The sequence below is a fragment of the Taudactylus pleione genome, unplaced genomic scaffold, assembly GCF_031769625.1.
Source record: "Taudactylus pleione unplaced genomic scaffold, aTauple2 ptg000133l, whole genome shotgun sequence".
In the NCBI taxonomy this organism is placed as follows: Eukaryota; Metazoa; Chordata; class Amphibia; order Anura; family Myobatrachidae; genus Taudactylus; species Taudactylus pleione.
The window spans coordinates 1,689,639-1,711,482 of NW_028284535.1; the positions used below are offsets into that span (position 1 = coordinate 1,689,639).

The 21,844-nt window shown below is 45.8% G+C and overlaps 1 protein-coding gene across 3 annotated transcripts in view; it reads left to right on the forward strand.

Moving 5' to 3' along the window:
- Positions 1–11,616, forward strand: part of PRRT3 (proline rich transmembrane protein 3) — a 108,927-nt gene extending 97,311 nt beyond the window's left edge. For all 3 annotated transcript variants that reach the window (XM_088473236.1, XM_088473237.1, XM_088473238.1), the window contains exon 4: positions 4,202–11,616. In XM_088473236.1, the coding sequence (XP_088329362.1) occupies positions 4,202–6,249 (2,048 nt within the window). In that variant the 3' untranslated portion in view covers positions 6,250–11,616. The remainder of the gene's footprint in view (positions 1–4,201) is intronic.
- The last annotated feature ends 10,228 nt before the right edge of the window (positions 11,617–21,844 follow it).

Sequence of the window (21,844 nt, forward strand, 5' to 3'; positions counted from 1 at the left end):
GTCACACCGCTGCCCTTACAGCTCCCCTGAGCATCCTCAGGATGCTCCGGGCATTGCTGTAATCACCGGCAATTGTGGTTCCGCCCCTGTGTGACATTACGCCTGCACCGGGCCCGCGAATAATGTTATATATGTCAAAATGGCCCTCGGCATAAAAAAGGTTCCCCACCCCTGCTTTAGGGTAAGTGATAGGGTTAGACTGGGTACACATTAGACGATATACCGATTTGAGGTGGATTGAAACGATATATGAGCGCACATCGTCTAATGTGTACCCGCCACTGCGCGCTCCCGCGTGTCGTCAGCGACGTCGTGTGATTGGCTATACTGCTCGGCCAATCACACAATATCGCATGCGGTGCAGTGCATATTAATGAAGGATGGCACGAGTGAGCATTCCGTCGTTCTAGTGTGTACCGGCAATCTTGCATGGTCAGAGGAGATGGGTACTCGCCCCGAGCATCGGCAAGATAGCCGGGTCGTTTAATGTGTACCTGGCCTGCTGCTAGGTTTAGGGCTCTTACACTAGAAAAACATTATGTCGACATGCCGACTGTCTACAAGCTGCTTGACCTTGTGGTCATGGTGCATGTGGTTCATGTCGACACTCTGAATGCCAACATTCAGACCATGTTGACGTTATGGTTTCGACATTCTAGATCTTGACATAACATACCACACCGGGTTGAATGGGGAAGTCTACTTAACAATCACTATATCTGTACTTGTGCCTCTGTAATACCTGCCCGCTATCGCCATCTAAGGGGACCTGTAACAGATTAGCATTAATAAACCTTGATTTTAATGAAAGTATTTAAATATCTTTAAATTTTTTTGAAATACATGTAATCTGCACGTGTGCGGTTGCCGATAGTCAGGAGGGGGATGATAAGAGCGCAGAGGAGGTTGTGGCCATCTGAAAGCGCCCCTGAGTGTGCGCCTGCGTCACCGATGGCGTGATGGTAGCTCAGCTCACATGTGTATACAAGCGCCACCGTACTCTATAGAGCTTGTTTTCAAACATCCTTCGTTTACAGTTTTTTTACATCCTATTTGAATTAATTTAGCAAAGCAAAAACAAAATAATTAGCACTGGTTATAACACTCCAGATGGTGGCACTTGGTTTTCCTCCTGTAAAAGCTCTCATAAACAAATAGTGAATTAAATAGGGAATTGAAGCTATAGCAATAGTAAATATAAATAGAACTAAAAGCATAGATGGAGATTACTGTCTATGATCAGCGCTGCTCATAAGAATTAAGGGCGACCTGACCAATTGTGATCCTGGCCCCCTCACTACTTGTGAGATGAGTTTGAAACTGTTATGTCTCACAACCTACTTAATAAAATAAAGTGTATAACAATGTTATTATGTTTTGGAGGCAGGGCCGTAACTAGGGGAGAGTGCGCAGGGTCCTGTATTTAGCTTGCGGGGTGCCTACAAAGTCCCCCTGCAGCCAGTAGAGGTGCTCTAAAGGATGCAGCAGGAAGTTCTCTTCTTCTTCACTAGGTCACATGGGGATGGGGCAAAAACAGGGCGTAAAATCGCCCCGCTGCGGCGCCCTTTTGGCGGGTAGATAAACCAAACTGAAACAAAACATAACATTACAAACAGAACTTTTTTCTTCATTACCACAATTATTGATATCCGCCCATTCTGATACGCAAGATAAACGGCTCCGGCGTCTCATTTCCCGCAGTCATTCGGCGCCACCATAGGGTTACACAGAAGAAAGATAATTGAAGGACTTGCGACCGATACTGCGCCTTTGTACGCAGATGCTTGGATTTGCAAAGCCGCAGGTGGGCGTCTCTATATAATGCTCGGCGCCTGCAACATTTGCGTATTTTCTCACAGCAGCTGCCTACGGGATCGCAGTTGCGGTGACATTAGCGTGCGTCTCTGAATCGGGCTCTGCATCCAATAGGTTGAAGTATTAAGGGAGAACTGTGATATCATTATACATCAATATACCCTTTAGGTCGGAAGATGCCCAGAACTCCTGTTATGCATGAATGCCAGGAAACCCTTTACACTGACCTGTGCACTGAAGTACACACCGTGAACGATGGTGGTTGGAGGATGACAGGCAGCGTAATACCGGCTGTACTATATCTGTGCACCACACAGCGGCCATGACCTCAGCTGGGACTCTGTGATGCTCAGTAATAGTCCGACTAAAAACGCTTGTCTGTCAGCGGATTGGGGTGGAATTTAGGCACATTGGGGCTTATCATGTCCTGATTTGGCAATGTAGGGACTGGGAGCTATGATGTATTGTCATATTACATTTGGAACCCCCATCTTCAAAACAATGCACTTGTCCCTGTGGAATTATCCCAGGTCATCCTGTCCCTCTTTCCCTGCTATCTCCTCCACGCTCACTGCACTTACCCTACACTAAGGCCCGTATTCAATTAGTTTCGCACTCGCAATATTTTTTCGCATGCCAGACTTTTCACCTACATCGCGTATTTTAGCTGCGAAAACTTATCACTATTCGCCAAATTCAATTCCAAAACACGCGAAAACGCAACCCGGCGAATTCAAAGCCGGTGAAAAGTGCTGTCAAAATTGGGGAAATCAGCCTGACACCCCCTAAAAGATGCACTATCATTGGGGATCAATGTACATGCCCCCAAATAGCCCTAATAAAGCTATTTGGGGTACTTAAAGTTATCAATTTGTTCTAATAAGCGTATTTGCTCTAGTGGTGAAGAATAGCATTAAGCAGTTTGCTTTTGTAAAAATAAGTAGTCCTGTCAAATTTGGGGTACATGAAAATGGGTGCAAGCATGGTTTAAAGTCGCTAAAGTAAAGTTGTAAAAAACATGAAAAACGCACCTGCAGTAAGCACCTGCAATTCAAAAAACACCTCACCCATGCTTGCAGACCCCCCAAAAGTCTAATTCGCTACTGTTTAAGTTTGAACCCCCATTTTGCACTTTTTCGCCCCTTTTTTCAAAGTAATTTTTTGGGGTGTTCCTCTTTTTTTGTAGTTTTTTTTTACACAGCTATCCTTTGGGGGGCTGTTCCAAGGGTGCAGAGTGGTTTCCCCACCGTTGCACCCAAAAATAGCGATTTTGTACTTTTTTTCAACACCTATTCATATGTGAATCTTTATCGCCTATTACATTGCATTGCGTTTTCACATACGCGAAAAGTGTTTGCAATTGAATACGGCGATTCTTTTCCGACAGGCGAAAAGTCGCAGTCGGCGAAACTTTTTCTCGGCTTTTCGCATCTAATTGAATACGGGCCTAACCGGAGAAGCAGTCACTGCATGTTCCCTGCCTTCCATATTGAGTTGGGAAACTCCTGGCATGATCCGTAGGGTGTAATCAGTGAGTAGAGACGTTGGTATAATGTTTGGGGGCCAGTGCTGGTATTTGCAATGAAGGCAGCTATGAGTATGAGATAAGCGATGCCCCAGGCGGCAGAAAGGCTTACATGACTCTGGTACAAACCACAAGAAAAGACTGCCCCCCCCTTTTGTGTCTACCTGCCAGGTGTATGTCTCAACACCTAAAGTATTTACAAAAAGCCCTGGATTAGTGTTGCTTACGGGACACATGATGCTATAGCAACGGGGTACTTCAATGAATTGCGAAACATTACCACATCTAGTTATATCAGTCCCATAGCTTAACATAGAATCAAGTGATATTGCTCCATGTAAGATACGGCCTGTGTTATGAATGTAGCTCATTGTAGTGAGAGCAAGGCTATGACTGCCAAGCTGAGTAATGCAGACATTCCACACATGCATTATAACTGTCTTGTCTGAGCTCTAAGGATGTGATTGATTGCTGCTGACCGGAATATCCACTAAAAGACAAACCTTGGCCCCTGGTTCCTACTCTGTGTGTGCTGGGATCTGTGACAGCTCTGTAGTCATAATTCCAATTCATTAGTGAACTGTATTTAAACCTGGCTTCACCATGAAACATTATCATGCTAGCCTGACCCCACCATTTAACACAGACACGCCCAATAATTTGCATGACTCCTTGTGGTCACCTTCGATGTAGAGGGTTTATGTTTTATTTAGGATTACACAATGGAGTTCAATTACTCATTTATGAATTCTGGTCAATATTGTGAAATAGATCTTCTTATGTATTGTTTCGTAATGTATGATACAGCGTACGTGTTGCGTTTATTTTTTAATTAATCGGCTTGACGTTTTTTTGTTTCAGACCCGGTGCCAGGTACTAACCCACCGCAGACGGGAGAAATTGCAACGCCCAAAGTCTTCCCCAATGGAACCAGAAAGAATGGACGCAGAGGGGAAATAAGAGTCACAACTCAAAGAGCCCTACATCGGCCCTCACTAATAGATGCCCCGACCAGCCTTCCTTCCAAAAAGACAACCTTGGAGACACCACTGTGCAGCAAGACCAGTGGCACATGTGAATTTGTTGGAACCAACCAAACGCTCCTAAAGTGGGAAGACCTACATCACACTCTACATTTTGCCTGGGATATGCATGTCTACGGGACCGGCGCCCTATTTCTTCTTCTATCCGTAATTGCACTGATCAACCTGATTGGATCTCCTATTCTACGAGTGTCCTACCTTCCTTATGTAATTGTTGCTAATGCCCTCTTGTTTGCAATTGGAATCCTCCGGGGTGTTTTCTTTCTTCTCGACCCGTACGGGACAAAGATGAAGATTTCGCAACCCATTGCTCTTGTTCTTTACAATGTTACCTTCCCGCTTATGCTATCAGCTTTTGCTGCTTTGGTCCTCCTGGTTCTGAAGATCGCCCGCCTCCAGATTCTGCCGCCAAAGTTGCAGAGTCTCGCTTTGCTTGCGGTTGTAGCAACCATTCATTTCATAGTCCTCCTGAGTGCGGACCTGCTCACCCACCTGCTCAATCCTTCGGTAAACATGGTCTTGCAGATCCTTTCCATTTCCTGGGGCATATTTCTAATGGTTGGAAATTTTGTGGCTTACCATCGACTAAGAAAGAGCAATAAGGACATTGTAAACGAAACACAAAGGGCATCACCTGCTGGTGAGGAAATTGTGGTGGTTCAAACTCAAACAAGAAGTACCAAGTGCATATTTACAACATCCAGAGTTTTGTTAGTAAGCAGTATTTTTGGGCTTCTGTGCTGCGGCCTGCAGGTGTATGCCATATTGTGGCTGTACGGAATACTTGGTAGGAAGAATGAATTTTCCTGGTCTTGGTGGTTCCTGCAGTTTTGGTTCCGGATCTTTGAGTTGTCTCTGTGCTTCTCCTTGGTTTTCGTAGCATCGCACAGCTTCTGTCTTCAGTGCAGTAGTAATGATCATACTTGCTGGTCCAAAATCATCAGCTACTTCTGCACCTACAAGAAAAGTGATGTTCCAGAGTATCCAAACAACTGCTACGATTGGACAAACAATATACAAGACAGGGCGGTCAACAACAACATCAGCAAAAGCCTCATCAGGAACCAGGCAGAGAACGTTCCACTCAGGATCCTCAAGGAAAACAATGAAGCAAAGAGTGGCCCAGTGTTCGGGAACAATAGTCGATCTTCATCGCCACTCTTTAAACCTAAACCAGAACCCGTGTTTGGACCAAAAGCGCAGAATGTTATCATGGGACGCTCCTACACTAGTATATGTTTTGAAAAGGAGTCCATGCTTTCACTTACAGATTTGGAGTTCCGTCCACCCTCACCTATCAATCTGAGCAGAAGCATAGATGAAGCATTGTTTAGGGAGCATCTGGTCAGAGACAGTATATTTCTAGATTCCAGCCTTCAGTATCCCAGTTACCTAACCAGACAGGACTCATGTTCTTCTTTAAAGGAATGTTCCGCTTTGAACCAGACAGTTGACCCACTGATTTCATCCGACTTGAAAATGAGAAGATGCAGCAACCCAAACTATATGTACAGCTTGGCCAAGGGTGACTCGATGACCGAGGTTGACTCTCCAAGCGAAAGTCTACAGCAAAGCAAAGAGCTTCCTCGTGACGCTACGACAGAAGCAGTGGTGTCAAGTTGCTCCATGGACAGTGTCTCCAAGGGGTCCATCAAAATCAGCTGGAATCCCTGGCGTCACGGGCTGTCTTCTGTGGAAAGCCTGCCTCTCGAAGATACGCCTACCACTCAACTTCTCAAGCAAGGATCCCAACCCAGCATCCTATCCAGGGGCAGTGAGCCGGAGAAAACGTTTGGGAGGAGACTCATTGAAAGAAGCCAAACGACAGACTCTCACAGCATTGCCAGTGAGACCATTGAACTGTGAGCCTGAAACCATGTGCAAAAAAAAGCAGCATGGACTGAAGGGAATGGTTGCCAGGTTTTTAAAGACACTTAAATACTGTCAAGGAGGATTTGAAACTACAATTGTTTTAAAGAGGATACAAAAGCACAAAAAGACTATGCAAGATGCCCCTCCCCCCATCTAGCTGTTATATACAGTGTGTGTATTATCTGTTATAAGCACATGGAATGTCTGTGTTTGTAAGCAACAACATAACTCTTCGTTTTGTTACAGGACTGTTTTTTTTATATATATATTATATATATATATTTATTTTGGACTGCGAAAGTGATTTCCCTCACCAGCCATTGTATTAAAACTAATGCTATGATATATAAGAATTACGAGACGGACGTCTTTGACTTTTCTGTGTTATTTTGTCTCAAACAAAAGCACTTAACAGGCGGGGTATGTGTGAGTTCCTGCCTCCGCAGTCGAACTGGACTTAACCTCATAAAATACTTATGTACAGAAGCCTAAACTGTAGGAATTAACAAATGTGGTACTTTGAGTAAAGAGGTACGTGTCGTGCAAGCTAAGGAGAGCTGGTGCATACGATGTGTTTCCAAGACAACCATTAGAGGCCTAAGGATCGTTCTGCAATGCAGTGACCTAACCAAAAATAACATGAAAAAAGTGCTCATTTCTGGACAGTGTTTTATGACAATCAGACACATACTCTCATCGTAATACAATAGGCTAATAGCGCAGTGTTCTGCCCACACAGACAGTAGCATGACACTATGGGGTCAATTTCCTAAAGGTCGGTTTTAATTGATTTTAAATCGATCTAAATCGATGTTGTGTTTCACAGGCTACATCGCACATTTACTAAAATACAATTTATTTTTTTTAGATTGATGTTTAAACGTTTGTAATCATGCGATTTAGCCCCTCAAGCACAACATCGATTTAAAATTGATCAAAATCGATTAAACTCGACCTTTAGTAGATTCACCCAATGAATTATTACTTACATCTGTATTTTCTGCAATGACTTCCTGTGTATACACTAACGGGTATATTTCATGCACAATGATGTAGTAATATACCAAATATCTCAACTATAAGTCTGATTATGAGTTGCACGTAATGCAGATGCAATTCCGCCCATTTACAGCGATCGCTAATCTATGCGGATATTTGCCTGTATTCTATCTCCAACACATTTATGCGACCACAGCGCCCCCTGTCCCTCGCATGCAAGAGCAACCGTCATTACCCTTTTTCACCCCGGAACGAGATGCAGTCAGGAAGCCGATGGTCAAAATGCCGACCGCCGGCTTCCCGATTGTCAAATCCCAGCAAGGCACTAATGACAGGCGTTGAAATCCCGACACCTGTCAGACCTACGCCGGGAGCCCGACGCCCAGCATACCAGACGAAGGTAAGCCAGACGCGGACAGCCGTAGGGGAGGGGGGGTAGGTTAGGTTTTAGGGCTCCCAGGGGGATGGTCACGTAGGTAGCATTGATCACTATAGAGCGGTGCAGATACAGTGCTCACTGCTGTATTGATCAAAGAGGATTGTGGGTATGTGGAGCATGTTACATTTCTGCCCCACGCCTTTCCTGTAAGCCGAAGAGGCACCGCACCAACAGCCATCTCTGTGATCTCCCATCGCTCATTCATTCAGTGGGATGGATTGTAGTCAGGTTTACATGTCACCTACATCTACATGACACCTGAGTGCACTAAACCTTACTTACTGTGGGGGAGATGTACTAAGCGTTGCAGAGTGAGATAAACTGGAGATAGATAAAGTACCAACCAATCAGCTCCTCACTGCCATTTTCCAAACACAGCCTGTAACATGACAGGAGCTGGTTGGTTGGTACTTTAGCTCTTTGCTCTTTATCACTCTTCAAGGCTTAGTACATCTCTCCCTATGAGGCAGATGTACTTAGCTCTGGAAAGTGATAAATGAAAGAGTGATAAACTATCAACCAATCAGCTCCTAACTGTCATTTTTCAAACACAGGCCCGTATTCAATTAGAAGCGAAAAAGCCGAGATCCGCGAGAAAAAGTATCGCCGTATTCAATTCCATCCTCTTTTCGCGTACGCGGAAACGCAATGTAATAGGTGAAAAAGATTCACCTCTGAGTAGGTGGAGTTAAGAAGTACAACATTTTTGTTTGGGGGTGCAAAGAGGGGAAACCACTCAGAACCCATGGGACAGCCCCCCCAATAGACAACTGCGTCAAAAAAATCCTACATATAAAAACTTAAGAACACTCCAAAAAAGTACTTTGAATTTTGGGGCGAAAAAGTGCAAAGTGGGGGGACAAGTTCGCAAACTAGCGAAATAAGGTTCTGGGGGTGCTCTAAAGGGGTCAAGTGTTTTGGGGATTGCAGGTGCATTTTTGGGGGTGGAATTTAAATTTTTGTAAAAGTTAACTTTAGCAACTATAAACCATGCTAGCACCCATTTTCAGGTACCCCAAATTTGCCAGGACTACTTATTTTCACCAAAAAATACTGCTTTATGCCATTCTTCACCACTTGTGCAAAGACACTAATTAGTGGTAATTATGAAAACTTAACTCCAAACAGTTGTATTAGGACTAATCGGGGACTACTACATTGATCCTCAATGTTTCTGCAGCTTATTGGGGGGTTCAGGCTGATTTCCCCGATTCTGACGCCACTTTTCGCCTGTTCTGACTTCGCGTGTCTCCGTTTTCGCATCTTATGGAATTGAATACGGCCAATAGCGGGGGCGCGCACGATAAGCTAAAATACACGATGTAGGCGAAAAGTCCGGCAGGCGAAACTTTATCGCGGGTGCGAAACTAATTGACTACCACCCACAGCCTGTAACATGAGTGGCTGGTAGTTTATCACTCTCCAATTTATCACTGAGCTTTGGGCCTGATTCAGAGCCGGACGCAATTAGCGCTCGCTCGTCCAGAAAATAGGGGTGGCTATTCAAATGAACCGTTTGCTCTTTGCGGTCTGTTCACGCCTCTAGGTCTGAACGAGCGAACAAAACTTGCGGTCGTTTTTTGAAAAAAATACGCCCCCTGGCCGCTCGCATCCTACGTCATGTCCGCTATTTATTAGATTAATCGAGTACATCGACCAGGGTATGAACTGCTCGCTATTCTTGTGGTTGGTTTTTGCTACCACAATTTTGCGAGCAGTTCTGGCTATAAAATAACCCAGTGACGTGGTCAGTGACGCTGCTGTTTTAATTATGCACACCCTTAAAACGCCCGTTTTGACTTTTAAGCACGCCTGCGTTCTGATCTCCACTCCCCGTTTTCAAGCACCTTCCCCCATTACCACCCACATACGCCTCCTCCTGTCACTCAAATTATCAGGCATTCGCTATTTTGCGAGCACATGAATTTCGACCGCACTGACTGGTTCGCGCATGCGTATAACGATCCGTACGCATGCGCAGTTGGGCAAACATCGCTCGGAGCGAACGAGCGGCCGCTTACGAGCGGCTCTGAATCAGGCCCTTAGTACATCTGCCCCTGCATGAGAGGAAATGTCTGATTGGCTGCTATCGGCTACTGCACATTGTAAATCACCCCCTGTGCAGATGGAACACTAGATTTGCTTAGGACCAATGAGTCGTATATTCAGTATACCCAATTGTGCTTTTCCTTCATATAAATAATTATTCCCACCACCTCCCCTGCAGCCATCTTTAGATGCCCTGCCCTCACCATCTTGGTAGATTGTGTAGTAAAATGGCTCTGTTAGAGGCACACTTTACCCAGCTGCGGTTCTGATGAACACAGTATTAGCATACGAATTAATGTTACTACAGTAATATTATTTCCCGCTATTTTTGTAGCACAACAATGGATCATTAAACCCCTGGTGCTAGTTGAAGTATCAGCTGCTATTAACTCTATAACTCACTCCTGCGCCACCCACAACCTCTTACTTCCTGTGTGGGGAGCCCCCGTTTTACCCTACGTGGGTATGATTTGCAGTTTATGCTCCCTAGAATTCAGCAGAACACAGCCCTGTACCAGTAATACCAGAGACGCGGCAGCAGGAGGTTTATTCACCGCTCCTGGTGTTTGCACTATTGTCTCCACCAGCAGTTCCAAATATAGGTGTTGCCAAATAAATAGGTGCCATCGATTTAGTAAAATGGCTCTGTAAGAGGCACACTTTGCTGATTACATAACGGCACTGTACTAGCTGCTTCCAATTGGTCAGTAAAAGCAACATACAACACACACACACAAACGCATATAGTATATATATATATATATTATATACCACAATGAAGGACAATGTACACAAGTGTCACACCTGCTGCCATGCATTAAGATCACTGCCTCCAAAAAGTATTTTGTTTATTTGGCACACCCAAAGGCAGCCGTTTTTGTGGCTGAATCAAAATTCAATCTATCAATTCACCACTAACCAGTGTAGTGACTGAGGCTCGAGGCACAAAATGCCCCATGCCTCGGTGATGTCACTGGCTCGTAGTAAATTGTTAGGCAGAACCTGTAGCTTATAATCAAACAGAGCCTTTAGATTGTCTCCTTTGCTTACACAAATGTCAGTATTTACAGTTGTTTTATAGTATGTATTTACACATGTGAAGCGATAATATATGGGACAATATACTTCCTACTGTGAATTATATGGATATTAGAAGTCCTAATATCATACATGCCTGCCAACATTTAAACACACCAAATTAGCAGTAACCCTGCCCATATCTATCCATACCACACACCTATCTGTCCAAATCCCACCCATATCTGTCTAAACCCTGCCCTATCTGTCCAAACCCCACCTATATCTGTCAAAACTCCACCCATATCTACAAACCCCACCCATATTTGTCAGAACCCCACCCATATTTGTTCAAACCCCACCCCTGTCTGGCCAAAATGCGTATGCTTTTGCTCAAAACTACGCTGCATTCATAACCTGTGAGTCGGGACAGATACTGTAGGTGGTATGTATCAATAATTTACAGTAGGGGTTGCATTATTCCCTATAATGAGCACTGAAATGACATCAGAACTCACTGATTATACATATATTGCATTTGGGAGTTTATACAAGTATTGACATCACTTGTGTATTGTATATACGTCTTTTTACTTGTGCCTGTATATTGCTGCTTTTCTTACACCGGTAATCACTGAGACAGTGCTGATTATATGGGCTCTCCCCAGGGGCTGATGAAGAAATCGGCACATTATATCGGTGTGAAGTGTAGATTATAAACTGTGACAATCTGAAGTGAGGCAGTCACACGAGGGCGTGTGCTGTCTCTATCACTGCACATTAATGTATGTATATAATCTTGTGTCAGGGCTTGGTATGCCAGCCGTACTGTGTGTGCCAAATTCTACTTGTAATTAAAATATGTCTTTAAAAAATAAAACGCATGACTTTAGGTGTCGTTATTCCTTGATATTAGCGGACAGAGGGGCTGATTCAGTAAGGAACGCAAGTGTGCGCACGCATGCAAGCACTCGTCTGCTGCGTGTATATGCTAATCAATGCATACGCACGGCAACCGCAGCATATGATGCAGACGCCCAGCACTACACAATGCCACCCACTTCCCTTTACTCAAGCCTGAGTAGTCCGCAAGACAGCGGAAACATCGAGAACCATCGGAACCATATGCACAATAGAGGTTGACCTGATCTCATGCAGGATTTGGCCGCGTGCATCGAGTCGTCTGGCTGCATATGCCACCGCACTGCCTTAATTATGCACGTCCCTATAACGGCGTCCCAACGCACAGGCGCGCCTGCTTTCGCCTGACCACCCACTCTTCACCACCCACAAACGGCACTCCCTGTCAATCAAAATGCGTGTAGCCTGCGTACCCTTACCTGCTCACACTGGCTAGTTTGCGATGCATGCACAGTGTGAAAAAAATTCTCATCTGCGTTACTTGCTGAATCAGCCCCAGAGACCCGATGGGTGGTGTACAACTCCGATGGTTCCCGATCGGCGCATTCGCAGGATCTGTACTGTGCAAGTGCCGATCAGAGTCTGCAGTGCCCCCTATGTTTGGGGGCGGGGAAGGGCGGCGATGGGGAGCGTTTCGGCTGAGGCCTGTGTCTGTGTCTTCTAACGCAGCTTCACTGGCCTCGGAAGTGTGAATTTCACGGCCATCCTGAGTAACCAGCGGGTAACCTGAGGTAGACGGCCGATGTTCACGCAAGTGATTCGATGGCTGCTTCCTCGGACGCAGCAGCAGATCATAGAAGTCTACTTACACGAGACGCCTCCTGCGGCATTAGCATAACAGCTCTGAATCAGGCCCAGAGATAACATTAATTGGGCAAACCAGTGATATAAAGTTATATAGAAATTTACATCAGCGTCCTGTATGAAACGTCATATATATATATATTCTACTTCATTTATTTGTGCCATTGGGCGTCCTCTGTGTGTCTACAAGATTCTTGTATTAGCCGGGATGTACTAAGGTTGCGGTGACCATTCCGCCAGTCACCGCAACCTTACTAATCACATATGTACTAACATATGCGATTAGTATCGCAAAGGACAGCACTTGCGATAAGAGCTGCCCTTTGCGAAGCAGCCGACGCCGGGTGACGGGGTCTCCGTGGACCCCGCCCCCTCCGAGCTCCGGGAGCTTCCTGCTGGTCACCTGTGCAGGAAGCCCCGGGCTCCTCCTCCTCCTCCCTCCACCCAGAAGAAGATTAGGAGGAGGAGAGCGAAGGACCCAGGAGGAGCGCGGGCCGGCGACAATGGAGAGCAGGTGAGTGGGGGCCAGCGCTGGGCAACGGCTGCGAATCGTCAGGAGCCGGGTGCGGTAAGAAGCCCATAGGCTTCTATAGGGTAACGCCAGGTTTTTCTGCCGTTACCCTCTGCACCGATAAAAGTGCTGCCGGGGCTTAGTACATGTGGAATTGCGGTAAACCCCCCAAAAACAGTGTTTTTAGCGCATTTCTCCTTTAGTACATCCCGGCCTATCTGAGAACCAAACAAACACATGGGAGTAAGGGCCCATTTAACGAAGAATAACCCTTTAGCACTGCGCTAAGGAGGCCATGTCCACCTTTCAGTATTAAACAAACAGTGCTGAGCTTAGATGGCAATACAGGATCCGATTCAGAGCCGGACGCTAGTTGCGCTCGCTCGTTCAGAAAAAGGGGCCGGCTATTTAAATTAACCGTTCGCTCTTTGCGGTCTGTTGACGCCTCTAGGTCTGAACGAGCAAACAAAACATGCAGACGTTTTTTTTGTAAAAAACGTCCCCTGGCCGCTCGCATCATACGTCATCTCCGCTATTTATTAGATTAATCGAGTACATCGAAAGGCGTATGAATGAACTGCTCGCTATTCTTGTGGTAGCATTTTCCTACCGCAATCATGCGAGCAGTTTTGGCTAAAAGACAACCAAGTGACGTGGTCGATGACGCTGCTTTGTTAATTATGCACACCCTTAAAACGCCCGTTTTGACCGTTTGGCACGCCTGCGTTCGGATCTCCACTCCCCGTTTTCAAGCACTTTCCCCTGTTACCACCCACAAACGCCTCATCCTGTCACTCAAATTAGCAGGCACTCGCTATTTTACGAGCACACGATTTCTGACCGGTTCACGCATGCGTACTGAAACCCATACGCATGCGCAGATGTGCGAACATCGCTCGGAACGAACGAGCAGCCGCTTACGAGCGGCTCTGAATGAGACCCACAGTCCCCATTGCCGGCCATTGAGACCTGGCGAGTATATTTGCTTTGGTCGATTTTTGTCCGATGTTGGGTCGATTTTTGTGTTTCAGAGTTTAAATCACACATTTACTAACAGATGATTTTTTACATTTTTTTTAAACGATGTAAAAAAAAAATTATATCTAAGTAAATGTGTCATTTAGACCCTGAAACACAAAAATTACCAAAAATCGACCACACATCGATCCAACATCGATCAAAATCGACCAAAAAGTTCGACCTTCAAAAAAATAAACCCACTACTAACAGGCTTTCCAACTTCAGCAAAGCCTTCCGGCTATTGCCGAGTACCCGCCGGATGAAAGTCTTATACACATGCAAAGACTGGCCGTCGCTCATGTGTATGACACAACAGTCCGTCACTGGCAGCGATAGTTTGTCAGCCACACAGCAGATGCTGCTGAAGAGGAGGTCGTTGCTGGATCTTGCTGGAGGGGTAAGTAATGTTAAATACCAACGGCATATTCATTTGTATGACCGCAATACTAAAGGAAATATGTCGCTGTTAAATGTGGCCCTACATTTGCTATGCAGCGCTTTTAACAGCTGCTGTGACTTCTGTGGATTTGCCACTGGTTCTAAAGGGGCAATAATATAACATACAAAACAAGACGTGTTGTGTAGTTAATAATATTGCTCCTTTAAATCCAGTGACTGAACCCGCCGAAGAGGTGCACACACTGCTGGCAATAGCTAACTGGTCAGAGTCTTACCCGATACCCCACACACTGATGCTGCAGTGGCTCCTCCACAGTTGTCGATAACTTTCGCTCCATTCATTAATTTATTCAGGCTTAGAACACATACAGTAGGCCAGTGTTCCCAATCTCATTCCACAGGGAGCACTAACAGTGCATGTTTTCCAGGTCTCCTCACAAGTGAAATAATTAGCTCCCCCTGTGGATCTTTTAAAATGTGTCAGCCAGTAATGAATACACCTGTGCACCAACTAAGAAAAATGGAAACCATGCACTGTTAAGGCCCCCGTACATCAGGCGTCCGATTTTGCTAATGGATCAGAAACGCCGATCCACCGGTCGGAAATGCCGCCTGGCGGCCATCGATGTTCCACGATCCGTTGCAGGATCAGTGAAATTCTTCATGTTAAATTTCACCGATGTGCCAATCACGATAATTTTTTGATCGTGATCAGCTTATCTGTGAAATCCAACATGTTGGACTTCACCGATCCTGCGATGCCAGGTTTCAGGATCGCAGGAACGCAGCGATCCGTCGCTGATGTATGGGGCCTTTAGTGAGGAATGAGTTTGGGAAACACGGTCATAGGCCACAGACATAGGCGGAACTATCGTGGGTGCAAGTGGTGCGGCTGCTACGGAGCCAGATCCGTCCTCCCAGGGCCCGCCTCTCCCACTGCACCCAATCACGCTGCACCATGCCTGGCCTGGGGGAGTGAATGACGCCCACGGGCCGCACCAGATACGCCCCTACTCCCACTATCAAAGACACACCGCACCGAGCAGCCCCCTCCTCCCCGTGTCAAAGAGACGAGCTGCACTGGGACGAGAGGAGTTTACTCCTCCCTGACAGCTAAACACCTCTGAGTAACCGCAGCACACTCGCCCAAGGGAGAGGTCAGCGCCCAGAGCCCGCACTGAGCTGTGAGAGTCTGCAGCAGTGCGGACTGCAGAAGAGCATACCACCCAGCTTGGAGGTATGCCCACTCCTGGGGAGTCCTTTGGAGAGAGGTGTCTCTCGAGCATAATGGGGGGATGGGGGGCTTTCAAGATTTTGCTATGGGGCCCACACAGACATAGTTCTAATTACGCCCCTGGCCACAGACAGCACTCTCAGCTAATTATTGGTGATACTGGGGCTGATTCAGCAAGGAACGCAGATGAGAATTCACACGCACCCGGCTGATGGTTTCGCACTGCGCATGCAAAAGCGTGCGCGAACTTGCCAATGCGAGCGGGTAAGAGTACGCAGGCTACACGCAATGTGTACGCAGACCCTTCCGATATTGATTGACAGGAAGTGCTATTTGTGGGTGGTGATGGGGGCTGATTGGGCGAACGCAGGCGTGCCTGTGCTTTGGGACGCCGTTATAGGGGCGTGCATAATTAAGGCACTGCAGCGGCATACGCAGCCAGATGACTCGATGCACGCAGGAAGTGGCCAAAATCCTGCACGAGATCAGGTCAAGCTCTATTGTGCGTATGGTTTCAATGGTTCTCGATGTTACCGATGTTTCCGCTGTCTTGCGGACTACTCAGGATTTGAGTAAAGGGAAGTGGGCGGCATTGTGTAGCGCTGGGCATCTGCATCTTATGCTGCATTTTCCGTGCGTATGCATTAATTAGCATATATTCACAGCGGCCGAGTGCATGCGTGCGCACACTTACGTTCCTTGCTGAATCAGGCCCAGTTCACTGTTGTTGCCTATCGTCTTCAGAACAATTAAAGAGCAACAGGCCATTAGAGCTGATGGGGAAAAATAATTGTACTGTAGTTTCAATGTCTAATGGACATTTATTTATTTCAACAAGAAAAGCTCACTGAAATTAGTGACCCTAGAAAAATCCAACTACAGTATGCAAAACATGTGAATGAAGTGGAAAAAGTCATGAACGACAGTGCCATCAAGTGGCTTAAATGTGAATTACACTACCAAAGACCATGTATATTTATTGCCATTATTTATAAAGCGCACACATATTCTGGAGCACTTTACAGAGAACATTTTAGTCATGCACATCAGTCCCTGCACCACTAGAGCTAACAATCTATATTCCCTACCACTTGGACAAACACATGCTAGGTTTAATTTTTGGGCTGCAGCTATGAACCTACTTGTATGTTTTTGGAGTGCGGGAGGACACCAGCGTGCCTAAATGAATCCCACGCAAGCACCAGGGTTCATTTATTGGAGGAGAGCCAGATGGTTTCCCTGCATCGATGGAAGAACATAACCTAATAGTTTTTTTTTTTACCAGGTGCCGGGACACAGAGCATAGCTCCGGCCCCGACACCTGTGAAGCCACACCCCGGTTCTGATTGGCCCACGAGCCAGTCAGTGATAGAACACGGATGACCATCGGTTTGGTCAAGACATCGATGGTCATCCATTGCATAGTTGGTTACCATTGATGGGCACTTGCTATTTTGCCATCGATGGTAACCATACAGATGGCCATGCCTAGACCTGACTGCTGGGACAGTCTGAAGGCAAATCCCACTTCATCCACAAAGGTGGAGTGATGGATCACACATTGCCCTAAAGCCAATTGGACAATGCTTATTGAAAATCTAGCTCCCGCCTACAATGTGAGGCCACTAATGGAATATTTCTCCGGTCCATTTTAAGTTACCAATCCGCCTCTGGGTGCAACACTGTTTATGCAGCTATGCAGAAAATGTCCATTACTAATGTATAGTAGCTATTACTAATCACATACACAGAGCATCCACAGACATTTTCCCTAAGAACAACCCAGGGAAAATTAGTATATGAGAAACTGAAAGTTCCGTCTATGAATATTAGTGACAATTGGGGGGGATTCTGTTAGCAGGCTAATGCGGGATTTCTGGCCAAAGTGGTGCATGCAAAAACAAGCAAGATTTCCATACCAAGCACATTGCAGGGGCAAATTGCGATTCATTTAAGCTGTCCCTCAGTGGTTACTGACTGGTTTCTGCGTGTTCCTTGCACAAGTTTTTGGATACGCTAGTGCCTAACCCTTACCCTCCCCTTAGTGCCTAACCCCTAAACCTAACCCTAACCCTCTCTCCAAACTTACCTTTGTTATCCTGGCGGTCGGGATGCTGGCACCGGGATTACCCGGAGGTAATGTAAGTGTCGGCATCCTGACCGCTGGGATGCCATACATATCCCGCACTGGTTACATTTACAGTATAAAAAAACCTCTAAACTGAAAGAATAAAAATATGGTGTGGGCGGGCCCATTTGTTCAGGTAGGGGCACTTGGCTATACCCCCAGACACTTTAGGCGGAAACACTGTGCTATAAGCCATATACTTTGGGTTTCTATCTACAGCCATGGCCAAAAGTTTTGAGAATGACACAAGTTTTGGTTTTCACAAAGTTTGCTGCTTCAGTGTTTTTAGACCTTTTTGTCAGATGTTACTATGGTATACTGAAGTAACATTACAGCATTTCATGAGTGTCAAAGGCTTTTATTGACAATTACATTAAGTTTATACAAAGAGTCAATATTTGCAGTGTTGACCCTTCTTTTTCAAGACCTCTGCAATTCGCCCTGGCATGCTGTCAATCATCTTCTGGGCCACATACTGACTGATGGCCGCCCATTCTCGCCTAATCAATGCTTGGAGTTTGTCAGAATTTGTGGGTTTTTGTTTGTCCACCCGCCTCTTGAGGATTGACCACAAGTTCTCAATGTATTAAGGTCTGCAGAGTTTCCTGGCCATGGACTAAAATTTTCGATGTTTTGTTCCCAACCATCCAAGAACAGTTTGATGACGAAAAATGCCTTTTCCAGCATGATGGAGCACCTTGCCACAAGGCAAAAGTGATAACTAAGTGGCTCGGGGAACAAAACATCAAAATTTTGGGTCCATGGCCAGGAAATTCCCCAGACATTAATCCCATTGAGAACTTGATGACAGCATGCCAGGGCGAATTGCAGAGGTCTTGAAAAAGAAGGGTCAACACTGCAAATATTGACTCTTTGCATAAACTTAATGTAATTGTCAATAAAAGCCTTTGACACATAAGAAAAGCTTGTAATTATACCTCAGTATACCATAGTAACATCTGACACATAAGAAATGCCTGTAATGTTACTTCAGTATACCATAGTAACATCTGACAAAAAGGTCTAAAAACACTGAAGCAGCGAACTTTGTGAAAACCAATACTTGTGTCATTCTCAAAACTTTTGGCCATGGCTGTACTTTGTAAATAATGTGTGAAAAAATCACAAGAGTTCTGCAAGCTTAGAATAATGTTTCCTCCCCTCCTAATATCTGGATGTGGGGGCACCCTACACTACTTATATCTCGTCATTATGGCGGTTCTGCACCGGGACCTCACACTGTGACTTTGAAAGATTTACTGAAGGTCTAGTCTAGAGCAATAGACATCCTATGTTGCTGAGTCTGCCGAACCATCAAAGTAAAGAAACTGCAAGAAGTGGATCTGTTTCATATTTCCTCTATTTATTTAACTAGGGTCACACAAGAGGGGTGGCCACTGTGTAGGGTGGTCTTGGCAGGACACCAGGAAAGGCTTATACAAATATCACACACAAGGTGACGTCAGGCAAATATTGTGTTTTTTAACAAAACGAGTCAGATTGGGCTCCCCGCCACCTCTCCATAAGGAATATGTATGTAATACACCAGGGGGCACAACGGTTTTGTGTCTGTTGCAATTTGCTTCAAGGATCTTGTTTACATTAAAATCAAGAACCTAAGAACAATTTGAAGTTGGAGATATTTGTTGTCATTCCCTATTACATTGGACTGTAGCAGTGACACGTCACTAAATATAATATACCTCAGCGCTGAACTTTGTTTTAAGTGGTCTGTGCACAATATGTTACTCCTACCGCACCGCGAAGGAGCGGAAAGGACGCCATCATTACCCCAGCTGTATCTATAGACTATAAGTCACGGTGAATGCAGAATTTATCTACAAGGTGCGGAATGGCAAAACGTGGATCTGGAAGATTGTAACATCAAAACGTCACACCTCTGTGACACAGACGCGTTCACCACGAAGTTCTGCCACAACTTTGCTCATCCCTCATATTAAAGAGGTAAAACCCCTTTAAAGTCAAAAGAACACTATTGGTGCGTACACACTGGGCGATTAAAGTGGACGACTGAACGATAACGATATCGTTATCGTTCAGTCGTCCACTTTATTGTCCATTTTTGACACCAAAACGATGAACGATAACGACGACGCACGTTCCCGCGGGTCGTTCGTCATTATCGTTCATCGGTTTAACATGCAGCCCAACCTGACGACGTTGTCAGGTTGCTGCATGTTGGGGAATGGGGGAGAGAGCCCAGCGCTGAACGATATCGTTAATGATATCGTTCAGCGGCTGTGCTCAATGTCATGAACGACATTGAGAACAGCCTGCCGGGGACACACTAGACGATATCGCTCAGGGAGCATATCGTCTAGTGTGTACGCTCCTTAAGGGGTAAATTTACTAAGATTCGAGTCTGATCGAGTTTGTTTCTTTTTAAAACTCGATTAGCATCGCCAAAACTCTGATTTGAGGCTCCTGAAACTCACAAATTTACTAAAGGGGCCTATCCATTAGCAGATAAATTGAACGATAGAACGATATATCGTTCAATTTATCTGCTATGGATAGGCCCTGAACGATGACAGATGCGCACTCCCGCAGCCGATAAATTGAATCTTTCATCTCTCCAACATGTTGGTCAATTATCGCATATTAGAAATATCTGGCAGTTTATATACGGTAAACGACGAACGACAAATGACGAAAAATATTAGCAGCAGCTACAGAGCGCTGCAGAGAAAATAATCCACTCCCTGAATGATGTCATGCGATATCGTTCATCGTTCATCTTTTGCCAAAACCTGTCATGTACGTGACAGATATCTTTCAGCACAGCCACCGAAAGTTTCGCAGTGCCTGGCTGGAATTTCCTTCTTTTTGCGCTTGCGGGGCCAGCACGATTTTACCAAGAGTTTCTTGGTAAGTCGGGCCTTGAAGGGGTGGGCGCGCGTGGCCCTGGTAGCGCCTGATACTAGGCGTCCCATCACTCCTGCGATATTGCTCAGTTTAGTGCCGGCTCTCCCTTCTGCTTGCTCCTCCAACTACGAGTCCTGCCTGTTCCAGCTCACCTTTGTGATGGCCTTTCATGGGGTTTTTCGCATTGGCGAGTTGGTCGCTCGTTCTAAAACAGCCCTGTCACCGTTACTGCGCTCCAATGTTCTTATAAACGTTCAATTTTATGCCGCATTTAGCACTCAAAGACTGATTAGCTGGGACGGGGCCGCTGGGTTCCTCTGCATCCCTGTACTGACTCCCAGTTGTGCCCGGTACGTTTAGCGAAGACGTACATGTTGGCCCGGCCCCCGGTTGAGGGTCCATGGTTGATGCATGCTGATGGTTCCCCGGTCACTGTCTTTCACTTCAGATGGGTTTTTCAGTGATGCATTCGGTCTATCGGTTTATCCCTTGCGGATTATGGCATGCATTATTTTAGAATAGGAGCTGCCACTGATGCTGCCACTCGTGGACTTTCAACTGCTGAGATCCAGGCTCTCGGACGATGGAAGTCCGATGCCTATAAGCATTATATCCGTTAATGTTGGAGGGTAACGTGTTAACCATTGTTTTGCTGTCATGGCAGAATTTTTGTCTTGGGTGCATTTTTGCCGTTCGTCACCATCGCTCGATGGGGGCCCCGAGAGAGTTTGCCCTTTTCCCCTGCTAAAACAGCAGACTGATTGGCTATGGTACTCCAAGCAGGTTTTTATCTCGGGCCAAGTCCTCCCTTCCCTCCTCCTTTTAACTCCTCTTTATCCTTGTTCAGCTATTCCTAAGGCAGTCCTCTCAACCTTTAGTATATGGTTCAACCTTTCATTTGTTTTGTTTCAGGTGGCCTTTTGGATGATTGCCCGGTGTGGTTTATAGGACACTCCTATGTGTTTTAGGCTGCTAGATCTCCCTTGGTCCGTTCATCCTCCTTGTCAGTAGTGGTCCCCCTGGATAGGTGGTTGGGTCAAAGAGGCATGCGTTGGGTAGAGTTAATTCCCCGGCTTTATCAGAGGGCTGAGGAATTTGGTCCCCCGGCAGTTTTGATTATACATCTGAGCGGAAATGATTTGGGAACTCAGGGCCTAATTCAGACCCGCTTGCGAGCGCTGA